The sequence below is a fragment of the Rana temporaria genome, chromosome 2, assembly GCF_905171775.1.
Source record: "Rana temporaria chromosome 2, aRanTem1.1, whole genome shotgun sequence".
Classification (NCBI taxonomy): Eukaryota; Metazoa; Chordata; class Amphibia; order Anura; family Ranidae; genus Rana; species Rana temporaria.
This window is the reverse complement of record NC_053490.1, coordinates 366,778,858-366,791,423: the sequence shown is the minus strand read 5'-3', so window position 1 is coordinate 366,791,423 and position 12,566 is coordinate 366,778,858. Positions and strand designations below refer to the sequence as shown.

Genomic DNA, 12,566 nt, shown 5'->3' with positions numbered 1-12,566 from the left:
GGGGATATCCTGAAGACATCACGTGCACAAGCACAAGGGGGAGTAACGGCAACTCAGACGATCAGACCGTATCCAAAGTGCATAAAGAAAAGACGAAGGCACATAGTGTAATACCGTAACAATGTTGAAATTTAATAACGGTTAAAAACACTTACAGTTATGTTGTAAAAATAGGACGTCAATAGAAGATAGCGCATGGCAGCAGCAGAGTCCCGACGCGTTTCACAAAAGATTGCATCATCTGGGGTATTGCATCATCTACCCCAGATGATGCAATCTTTTGTGAAACGCGTCGGGACTCTGCTGCTGCCATGCGCTATCTTCTATTGACGTCCTATTTTTACAACATAACTGTAAGTGTTTTTAACCGTTATGAAATTTCAACATTATTACGGTATTACACTATGTTGCCGTTACTCCCCCTTGTGCTTGTGCACGTGATGTCTTCAGAATATCCCCCCAACTTTAAATCCAGATCCGGTTGATGTGGTCTCCATCCATTTACATTCAGCTTGTATTGACCTTTAGGCGTACGCTTATTTGGGTTCAATACCTCTGGTTAGCCTCCGCTTCTGGTGGTGGTTTTTTTCACTGTTCATTTACTTTGATTCACCGTGGTGTTTGGAATCAATCTTTTATTTGGTCACTCATCTATCAACAGTTTATTTCAACCGCCCACCGTCATTTCATCACATATGGACTTTTTCACTTGCTCATACTGTCAATTGGTGTTGACACGGATTATTATTTTTTTTTAGCGCCACAAAATTGTTTTTGTATACTGTACCACTTTCTTGTTTCACTAGATTGTTTGTGGCTGCTTATTAGTTGGATAGCGCAGATTTATTTTTGTTTTTATAGTATATTTATTGTTGTAGTATAAAGGAAGAAAACAGCCCCAAGTGCCGTATACCATCAGGACCCTACAGTCACTATAGTAGAAGCAGCCTCAGCCCAGCTTGTTTCAGGTCACACCTCTGATGCGTTTTGCCCCACCCAATAATATATAATATATAAGTTTACACTTATAATAAAATGGTTATCATGCTTAATATGGCCAAAGCTTTCTGTTTTACAAAAAAAAAAAGGGAGGAAAAATGGTCTAATAATGCTGGTAGCTTGGCTGTCTTTGCTATCAATATTTGTTGAGTCACTGACCTGAAACAAATGAGCAAATGAGGTTACTCCTAATTTACATACTTTTTCCAGGTCAGTTAGATAGAAAGCAAAAACGTATTGTATCAGCACTGCCTGGTCAACTAGCATTTTCAGGAGGATAAGTTAGTAATTGTAGACTAAATATTCCCCTTAGTTTTCCTTTATTGCTGTTTATTGGCATTAAATGCTTTTTAGTTAGACAATACCTAAATTTTTCTTCTTGAATAAAGTTTGTGTTAAGGGAATATTTTTGGCTTTGTAGAGAGTATGGTACCAAGACATGGGTCTACTAGTTCAGCCTTGAAGTTTTTTTTTAGATATTGGATTCTTTTAATGCTGCGATTTGCTGCTGTATTACCAGGTGTGTTTTATTTTTCAGGTTACCAACATGATATATCTTCAGAACAGGAAACCCATGAGTAAAAAAGGGTACACTTTGGGAGCCAGAACAGCAAAACGTTTCAGCTCTAATGAAAAGGTGATAGTCAAAGAAGTCATTTTATTGGCTGATATAGAGAATGACTATGTGTGTGTACCCCAAATTGAGGGGCGCTAGCAATAAATTTAATTTGTTCTTCATCCTTGGCAAGCAAGTGATCTGAATGCCAGATGCTCTACAACAGATATATTCTGATGCATAACGCATACATTTTTTTCTCTAAATTTCCCCAAAAAATTGCACTGTGCAAAATGTAACATGTCTTGCATGATTGGTGTACATGTTGGTGTGAATTGGAGCTAAAGGGCAAATGGCCTTGTTCTTGCATTGGACAACACTGCCAAACACAGTCCAACACCACTGATGTGAACAAACCCTAAATGAGCGGGTATTTCTTGAGTAGTAATAATATATATATTGTGACAGGAAGTCAGGTAAATCTGTGGGTGTTGTCACAAACGGGACATACATTTCTGCCTTGCTTAGACAATACACTAATCATTATTAGGCGTCGGCTGCGAGAAGAGCCAGACAAGGTCTAAGGGCGTTGGAAGACTCCAGCTGTTCAGAGTGAGGCAATTAAGGCCTCTATAAAGTAGCCCAGAGGATTACCACTAATTGGCTGCATCACTCCTAAGGCTGTGTGAGTAGGAGAGCAGTGCCAGAAAGTCTCATGATGAGGTGAGGAGACCATTGACTTTTTCCTGTGTTATCAATATCAAAAGACTATTGTTTTGTGCTGTATGACCAGCACTGTCTACCCAGCAGTAGGCTGTGTTAGACTTCATAGATAGGTTCCTGTGTGGAAGGTAGATGCCCAGAGTGGCTAGGATTTATTTTATGTTTGATTTTGTTTATGCTGTTTGGATGCTTGCAATTGTTTTCCAGCAAGATGGAAAAATAAACCAGAAACTTTGATTTCAACCGTCTTCGACTGCCAGTCTGTAGAAATTCAGTGTGTGGTTGACCCATCCAAGGGGACACACATCCCGCTACCGAGCTAACCCCTCACAATATATATAGCAGTTTAATTATATGTATACTGTAAAGTTTCTTATAAAATATAACCAGGTAGTTCTGTCTCAAAATGTGACACATTGGGTCGGGAAGGCAATTATATTTTTGGGAATTAAAGGGGCTGTAAAGGAAAAAATTTTTTTCCCTAAATAGCTTCCTTTACCTTAGTGCAGTCCTCCTTCACTTACCTCATCCTTCGATTTTGCTTTTAAATGTCCTCACTTCCTGTTGTTCTACTGTCTGTAACTCAACCCCGTAATAAGAGGCTTTCTTCCTGGTGTGGAGAAAGCCTCTTGAGGGGGGAGGGGGCGAGCAGGAGTGTCAGGACGCCCATTAACACACAGCTCCTTTCTTTATCTGCAAAGTAGAGTGTCCCCTGACTTGCCTGCTCGCCCCCTCCCACCTCAAGAGGCTTTCTCCACACCAGGGAGAAAGCCTTGCATTACGGTGTTGAGTTTACAGACAGGAGAACAGGAAGTGAGCATTTCTCAGAAGAAATAAGGACATTTAAAAGCAAAATGGAAGGATCAGGTAAGTGAAGGAGGACTGCACTAAGGTAAAGGAAGCTATTTAGGGAAAAAAATAATTTCCTTTACAACCCCTTTAAGGTACAAAGTTGTTTCAACTGCAACATCAATGTGCAATTCTCACTTTAACCACTTGATCACCGGGCCTATTTTGGCACTTTTCTCCTTCATGTAAACATCTCATTTTTTTTGCTAGAAAATTAATCAGAAATAGTTACCTAACATGTCACGCTTTAAAATTGCGCACACTCATGGAATGGCGCCAAACTCCGGTACTTAAAAATCTCCATAGGCTATGCTTTATTTTTTTTTACAGGTTACTATTTTTGAGTTACAGAGGAGGTCTAGTGCTAGAATTGTTGCACACATTCTAATGCACGTCACATGTGTGGTTTGAACGGTGTTTACATATGTGGGCGGGACTTGCTTGCGTGTTCCCTTCTGCACACAAACTACCGGGACAGGGGCGTTTTAAAAAAAATAAATAAAAATGTGATCACTTTTATTCCTATTACAAGGAATGTAAACATCCCTTGTAATAGGAATCACTGTGACAGGTCCTCTTTATGGAGAGATGTGGATTCAATAAGACCCCACATCTCTCCTCCAGGCTTACAAGCATGAAATCTGTGAAAAAAATCACCGATCACATGCCGACAGCCGTGATTGCGGCTTTGTTTACTTCCGGGTACCGGGCGTGATGTCATAACGTCGCGCCCGGGCCTCCGACGGTCATAGAGATGACTGGTGACCATCTGTTCACCAGTCATCTCTATGCTTCCCAGCAGCACCGGACGATTCGCTCTCCGGGCCCCCGGTGGCATGGGAGAGCCCGGAGAAGCACCGGATGGCGGTGGGAGGGGGGGACGTCCTCTCCCGCTGCCTATAAGAACGATCAAGCCGTGGAACTGCCGCTTTGATCATTTTTATCACGCACAGGATCGCCGGCTGAAGACAGCGATATCTGAATGATGCCTGTAGCTGCAGGCATCATTCAGATATCACCGCATAAAGCCGAGGACGTCCATGGACATCCTTGGTGATTAAGTGGTTAATGACTGCCACTACTCTCTTACTAATAAACATATGTCTAATACTCTGGTTTAAACCCCGTTTATAAGGAAAGTACAGTGTCTAGGATTATTCTGCACCCCACACACATAATATACAATCCAGTGAGAGCCACAAACAAGAGTCCAAGGTAATATAATGATAAAATTGACTCAGAGCCCATGCGTTTAGGGGTCCAAATATACCCCCCCCCTTCCCCTTCATCTGGGCTTAAGAATTCTGATTGGGCTTAAATAGACTCAGGTGAGTAAATACCTAATAAAACTGCACCGTGATCTACTACTTGGAAAGTTTCAGAAGGGCAGGTGTTACACCAGTGTTAGTGAATGCACCAAAAGGATTATTTGGGGGCTGGGGTGACAATGACAAAACGCTCACCTATATCTATTCTTTATTTGCCCTCAAAATATGTGCCAAGTTAACCATGATGCAAAAATGCTGACCATATTTACAAGTATATATCTTTATATCACATTTATAGCTATGTGTCTTATTTTTAATGAAAGGGTTTGCTTTTTCCAGATGGAGACACCAAGTCCGGCAGAGTATCAATCATTTTGGGCCAAAGAGCGGACATTCTCTGAAAGCTATGCTCCTTTTAGTATCAAAGATGTACGATTTCCAGGCAAGATGACAGATATCTCACAAAATCCTAGGTATTATAATTTTATTTGTTTGTTATTGTCACAGCCTTGGTAGTCCATGTTAGGCCATGTGTTGCTTTTTAATATAATACATTGACAGAGATGAGTTCAGCGGGTGGTTGTCCTATTTATTCCACATCACTTTAAGTGGGTTTTAGGTGCATATAATTAAGTGATATTATATGAAATGCCAAATGTGTAGTTTGCTGTGTTTGCTTGTAATCAACATATTTTAGTTCTAAAGTACATAGGGAGAGGCGAGGGGAGATTTATTATTTCACTAATGCAATGTGCTAATGCATTTTTACAGCCCAGGAACCTATGAACATTACACAGAGCAGGGCAGAAAGGTGTCTTGGCCTGGACGATTTGGATCCCCTGATTGGTCTTCTGTGCCCTCTTTGCCGAAGAGAACATTCAAATCAGAGGTAACTGATTTACCGTACGTTTATTTCTGCAAAAAATATTATTTTACTGAAAGAAGCACCAATTGCTAGCAGATAAAGTGAAAAAATGTGCAGTTACTAAATTTGCACAGATATGTATGTGAAAAATTAAATAGATTGGCAAAACAGATAGTACTCAACTGGACTTGTTCCGTAATGTTGAAAACCTTTTGCTGCTTATCAAAGTAGTCTTTTCAGCAGATAATGAATGGAAACAGACGGCGAGGTCTGGGTCCACCCCACAAACTTGCTTCCATCCTCAGTCTTCTATTACCCCAGTTTTCTTTCTACTCCGCTCCTTTCACTCTTGCTTCTTTGTCTCTGACCCAACCCGCTACAAATCTTAGGGCTGCTACTTTAAACCCACAACCCTTATAACATCTAGCTTATTCTACAGTATGACGCCTCTACCATATCAGGAACTTCATTACAGTCTACATTCACAGCTTTACCATAGCTCCCAACTGTCCCTGATTTTGAGGGACTGTCCCTGATTTGGAACAATGTCCCTCTGTCCCTCATTCCTCCTCATTTGTCCCTCATTTTGGTCTGATCCATATAGTTATATATAAAATGCACTTTTTATCTTTCAAATGGTGTTTCCCAGTGCTTAACCTTTCATCCAGTTTCCAAATGGTTGCATTTGTAAATTTTACAAAGCCAATGTAAAGAAATAGTAGTGGTAAAAAGGCACCTGTGGGTTTAACCAATCATTTTTTTGTACAATTCTCCTTTAAGGGGGTGTGGCAGTGGGTGTGTCCTATGTCTAGATACTTGTTCCAATAGGTGTCCCTCATTCCCATCTTGGAAAGTTGGGAGGTATGGCTTTACTCCTGACTATCTGGAGCCACACATTGTATAAACATTACCAGTTAGTCAACAGCCCAATATCAACATCACTCACAATCACCTGCTTCACTTTCCAGTCCATATATGGTTCTAGTAACTTATTACCCTAGAAAAAGGTTCTTTAAACTGTGGCCCGTAGGCCAGATGTGGCCCTTTGCTTGCCTTTATCCAGTCCTCTGGAAACTATTCTTTTTACTGATATGAGCCACTATTTCTTCCACTAACACCAAAGCTGGGGTACTCTTACTTCCACTGACACCAGAGATGGTAAACAAATTCTCCCACTTATACCAGTAATGGGGCACTATTTCTTCCATTGGCACCAACAACTGGACACTATTCCTCCAACTGACACCAATGATGGGACACTTATTCCTCTCACTGACACCAATGATGTAATGTTTTTTCTCCTACTTACCACCAAGCCTATGGAATTGTTTACTCCCACCAATGCCAGGGTATTTTCCACTCCCACTGGTCACAGTGAGGCCCCTCTAAAGTTTAAATTGTCCCTCTGTTTCAAAAGTTTGGAGACCCCTGTCCTAGAACATTTAACATTGTGAATACAATACTGTGTGTTTCACAAATTAGTTTGTACTCTTTTCTTAAAAATACAATTAAAAACTCTTTTGGCAACTGAAATACATTGTATGTGTATGAAAAGTAAAACTTTTTTTAGCAAAATAAGAAATATTATATAGACTTAAAGCGGTAGTTCACCCTCACTGACATGATTTTTCCATCGAGACAGGCATTGTAGCGCGAGCTACAGTATGCCTGTCCCGATTTTTTTACCCCCGTACTCACTGTGTACTCGTACATTAAAGATTTCTGCTCCCGTGGGGAATGGGCGTGCCTATGGAGAGGGAGGATGATTGACGGTCGGCCCTGGCATGTCACTCTCCCCGAAGACAGCCGAAGTAGGTCTCGGCTCTTCACGGCGCCTGCGCACAGGCTATGCGCAGGCGCCGTGAAGAGCCGAGACCTACTCCGGCTGTCTTTGGGGAGAGTGACGCGCCAGGGCCGACCGTCAATCATCCTCCGTCTCCATAGGCACGCCCATTCCCCGAGGGGAGTCGGTATCTTCGATGTACGAGTACAAGGTGAGTACGGGGATAAAAAAATCGGGACAGGCATACTGTAGCTCGCGCTACAATGCCTGATTTTATGGTAGAAGAAAAACATTTTTTTTTTTTTGCGTTTATAGGGTGAACCCCCGCTTTAATTATTAACATATTCTGTATTCCTTATTGGTTATGATTGTAAACACATTTGTTTATTTTACTTTCTTCTACAGCTATCAACAGATAAAGAATTTAGGAAAAACAGGAACAGAGTGGCATATTTGAGTCTGTACTACAGTTGAACAAATTCTACAAATAAAAGACTTTATAATTCATTTTGGTAGTCTTGTGTCTGCTTTCTGTGATAATATAATAAAAATAATGGCCCAGATTCACGTAGCACTTACGCCGCATAAGTCAATGTGCGCCGTCGTATCTATGCGCCGTGCCCATAGAACTAGATACGCCTGAAATTAGGCTTCATCCAACCGACGTAAGTTTCCTACGCCGTCGTATCGCGGGCGCATATTTACGCTGGCCGCAAGGGACGCTTCCATTGATTTACGAATCTAATATGCAAATGAGGGAGATACGCCGATTCACAAACATACTTGCGCCCGGTGCATTAATATACGCTGTTTACGTAAGTCGTACGTCCGGCGTAAAGTTAAGCCTCATAAAGCAGGTGTAAGTCATGTTAAGGTATGGGCCAGGGAACAGCCGTTGTATTTTACGTAGTTTACGTAGTAGTACGTGAATAGGGCTGGGCGTAGGTTACGTTCACATCGTAGGCATTGAGCCGTCGTATCTTAGGGGGTATATTCTACGTGAGTCGGAGCATGTGCACTGGGATACGTCCACGGGACGGCACATGCGCCGTTCGTTCGGCCCATCATTGCATGGGGTCACGCTTCATTTAAATGGATGATGCCCACTTCCACCTAATTTGAATTAGGCCGGCTTACGCCAAAGAATTTACATTACGCTGGCGCAACATAGGGAGCAAGTGCTTTGTGAATACTCTGCTTGCCTCTCTGTGTTACGCCAATCTACGTGGATCTGGGCCAATATGTATAAATAGGGGGAGATTTATTGAGACCCCTGTCCGTTTTTCAGGTGGACCCAATCAGACCACCCATTGTTCTCTTTGGAGGCGGATTTCAGCGGACATGTGGTGGCATCTGAACCGATCCGGACGGATGGGGATATGTTCACCATCCATCCGGCGGATCAGATGACAGTTGGATGGAGATAGACAGGCAGTCCATCTGACCGCCCCATAGAGAACAACAGGCTGTGTCGGTGTCATGTTGCCCACCTGCTCAGCGGTCACCTGATCCCCGGCTGAGTAGGTGGATCCGCTTGACAGATTATGCGCTATCTGAAAGGGGCCTAAAACTGGGGCACTCAGAATGTGGTGCAGCTGTGCATGGTAGCCAATCAGCTTCTAACTTCAGCTTGTTCAATTAAGCTTTGATAATAATAAAATCTGGATTGATTTCTATGCAGAGCTAAATCCAGTTTTAGTAAATCTTCCCCAAGAGTTATTATAAGTATCCTTTCTTGACGTATATGGATATTTTTAAAGTAATAATAAGTACCCTTTTATGGGAAATTGTGGATGGGTCATCGTGCTGATGTTGAAAGTTAAAAACAAAATGTCAGAAGAAAAATGGAGCAAAACAGTAATTGACATAATTAGAAACATTGGTGTATTTGCTTTATGTGTGCTAATTTGAGCATACCACCCCCTTATTTCCTTGTAGTAGCCAGGGTTGATTTTGTGTGTCCATTGTCCAAAAACCCATTGAGTTTTCTGGGTGTTGTGTTTGCCGCTTGCCATACAGTGTTATCCTGCAGTTGATGTTGCAGCAGTGTCTTGGCTGCATATAGTTTTCTCTGTGTGGTGTGTTACTAGCCCCAAGCATCTCACAGGGCTTGAAGTATACAAATATAGAAGAATCCATTGGCTGGCTTGCCTAATCTGAACAGGGCTATAAGCTTGTGTTGTTCAGGCCCTTGTGTGCGGATAGGTACCACTGTGATATTCAGAGGACTGTTCTCCTCAAGAAGATACAGAGAAGAAAGATGAAAATGTTATTGTGGATCATGCCTTGTTTGAGTGGGAGCTTCATACTGCGTGGCCTAGTAAGCAAATTATAATCAATTTATACAGTACTTCCATATTAGATACCAAGTTGAGTAATCTTTCCGACCTGCTCTCTATGTTGCCTAAAGAGGACCTTCAGTCATTTTTCATTTTTCTATCTGTTTAATCTTCTGCCCTTTGTTGTTTTAACTTTGGATAGTAAAACTGCCAGTAAATACCTTATACATTCCGCTTCCTGTTTCTTGTCTGGTTGTTAGCCTAGGCTTATGAAATCATGCACAGCTCTCTCTCTCACTCTCATGAGAGTATACCAGGAAGGCAGGCGGTGAGTCATAAGAGAGCCAATGAGAGCTGTAGGGCTGCAGAGATGGAGGTGTGCCTCTCTGTGTCTGTGTAAATCCAGGAAGTAAACAGGCAGCAGCTTCAGCTGACCACAGTTAAAATGGATGCAACCAGACTTAGTGGAGGGAGATTTCTGGATCATATTTGGCAAGTACAGAATCCAGCACATATAAAATAATATGCAAAGTGGTTGAGGGAAGCTTCAGAATGGCAGATGTTTTTACTACAAATTATGTGAGCAGACTGCAGTTCCTCTTTACCAAAAGAAGGATCATAATTGTATTTTGTTCATTTGATGGCTTTAGGGTCATGCACCCTACTTTAACAGTAAAACATTACCACTGCACTTAAGGATGTTCACAAATTCTTCTTGCACCCTTTATTTTATTATTTATTTACTACAAGTACTTACGGTATATAGTACCCTCATTTTACAAAGTGCTTTACATATTTTAACTATTGCTGTAGTGTTTCAAAGTTTCCTAAAAACATGCAGGGTTGAGAAAGGATTTGGCCATAGCCAGATAAGTGAGTGGTACTTTTAGAAAATCATACGACTGCAAAAGTCATTTGCTTGCCCTTACAAATAACCTCTTTCCCTACAATAGAGCTGCAATATTTTAGCTCAGTGGAAGTCCACATCAATAATTGCCTGTTTTACTATAATATTCAGCACTGCAGCCAAGCAGTGAAGTATTTTTTTGGAGTCCTTGCAGTGGCGGTCATTTAGGACATATCTTACCTAATGAGGCTTTCAAAGAGTTTTTCAGCTTTGGAAGTGGATACAATTGGGGCATGGCCAATGTAAGCTGACCTTCATATTAAAACTCAGGTAGGGTGAAAGGCTGATATTAAAGTGGATCTAAACTCAGAGGGGCAGATCCTCAAAGAAATTACGCCGGCGTATCTATTGATACGCCGGCGTAATTTAAAAATTTCCGCGTTGTATCTTTGTTTGAATCCTCAAAACAAGATACGACAGCATCTCGGCTAGATCCGACAGGCGTACGTCTTCGTATGCCGTTGGATCTAAGTTGCAATTGTTTGGCGGCCGCTAGGTGGCGTTCCTGTCGAAATCCGCGTAGAGTATGCAAATTTGCTATTTACGGCGATCCACGAACGTACGTCGGCCCGGCGCATTTTTTTCCGTCGTTTGCGTTCGGCTTTTTCCGGCGTATAGTTAAAGCTGCTATACTGAGGCGTACTCAATGTTAAATATGGCCGTCCTTCCCGCGTACAATTTAGAATTTTTTACGTCGTTTGTGTAAGTCGTTCGCGAATAGGAATTTGCGTAGAATGACGTCACCGTCGTAAGCATTGGCGGGTTCCGGTTTAATTTCGAGCATGCGCACTGGGATACTCCAGGGACGGCGCATGCGCAGTTCCAAAAAAACTTTGTTTACGTCGGGTCACGACGTATATTAACATAAAACACGCCCCCATCACAGCCATTTGAATTCCGCGCCCTTACACTGCGATAGATACACTACGCCTCCGTAACTTATGGCGTGGATTCGTTGTGGATTGCATTTAAAAAAGATAAGTTACGGCGGCGTAGCGTATCTTAGATACGCTGCGCCCGGCGCAGATGTACCTGGATTTGCCCCCGAATGTGAAGATATGCTATGTTAGAAGGAGCATCTAGAAGTATTAATTGTGCCTAAGGCTTTTGCCCCGCCAAATCACATCGGAATTCCAACAGAATTCCATCAGAGTAAAATAGAACATGTTATATATCTAAACTCAGACGGAATTCATCGGAATATCCGATGAAAAAACTCAGATGGGGCTACACACGATCGGAATATCCGATAGAAAAAGTCTGTCTGACTTTTTCCATCGGAAATTCCGATCGTGTGTAAAAGGCTTTAGAAATACCCTAATTATGTACCTTTTCTTTTAAATTCATCCTGAAAAATAGCAGTAGACTTCCCCCGTATGTAAATGTGCCTAAGCACTTCTCTGCATACAGCCTTATAGCTGTATTTCTGCAGCATGAATCTAAGGCACTGCAGACTCTGCTAGTCGCAGAAGATTTGGAGTGAGATTTGTTGATGTCACTACCGCTGCTCACTGTTTTTGCTGGGGGCTCAGACGTGAGACACAATGCCCTGTCTTTGCCAAGATGGTCACACAGTGCTGTAAGTCAGTAACAGGTAAAAATTTGAAAGAATACCATTGACAATAGGGCTGACTTGTCTTTTACCCTTTTATGCCCTATTTTTTGGGCATAACTTTCAGAGATCAGTTCCTCTTTAAAGGGGTTGTAAAGGTTCATCTTTTATTTTCTAAATTGGTTCCTTTAAGCTAGTGCATTGTTGGTTCACTTACCTTGTCCTTCTATTTCCCTTCTAAATGTTTTTTTACTTTGTTTGAATTTCTCACTTCCTGTTTCTCCTCAGTAAGCTTTCCACCATCATCCGAGCCGTGGAAAGTCATTTAGAATAGCTTATTGAACACCTTATTGAGGAGGAACAGGAAATGAGAAATTCAGACAAAGAAAACAAAGAAAAAAAACATTTAGAAGGGAAATCGAAGGAAAAGGTAAGTGAACCAGCAATGCACTAGCTTAAAGTAACCTATTTAGAAAATAAAAAACAAACCTTTACAACCCCTTTAAGATTTCACTTACTGCAATATTGCTGTTGGGAACCAGCATGAAAATATAGATAAATACAGTATTTGGGCCAGATCCACAGACAAAGTACCGGCGTATGTACTGATATGCTGGCGTACTTTCAAATTTCCCGCGTCGTATCTTTAGTTTGAATCCTCAAACCAAGATACGACGGCATCTGGGTAAGATCCAAAAGGCGTACGGCTTCGTACGGCTTTGGATCTTAGATGCAATACTTCGGCGCCCGCTGGGTGGAGTTTGCGTCGTTTTCCGCGTCAGGTA

The 12,566-nt window shown here is 41.8% G+C and overlaps 1 protein-coding gene across 1 annotated transcript in view; it reads left to right on the top strand.

Moving 5' to 3' along the window:
* LOC120927193 (protein pitchfork-like) overlaps window positions 1-7,550 on the top strand; it is a 29,694-nt gene extending 22,144 nt beyond the window's left edge. The window contains exons 3-6 of the mRNA XM_040337704.1: window positions 1,538-1,636; window positions 4,735-4,868; window positions 5,167-5,284; window positions 7,449-7,550. Of these exons, the coding sequence (XP_040193638.1) occupies window positions 1,538-1,636; window positions 4,735-4,868; window positions 5,167-5,284; window positions 7,449-7,517 (420 nt within the window). The 3' untranslated portion in view covers window positions 7,518-7,550. The remainder of the gene's footprint in view (window positions 1-1,537; window positions 1,637-4,734; window positions 4,869-5,166; window positions 5,285-7,448) is intronic.
* Window positions 7,551-12,566: the final 5,016 nt, after the last annotated feature.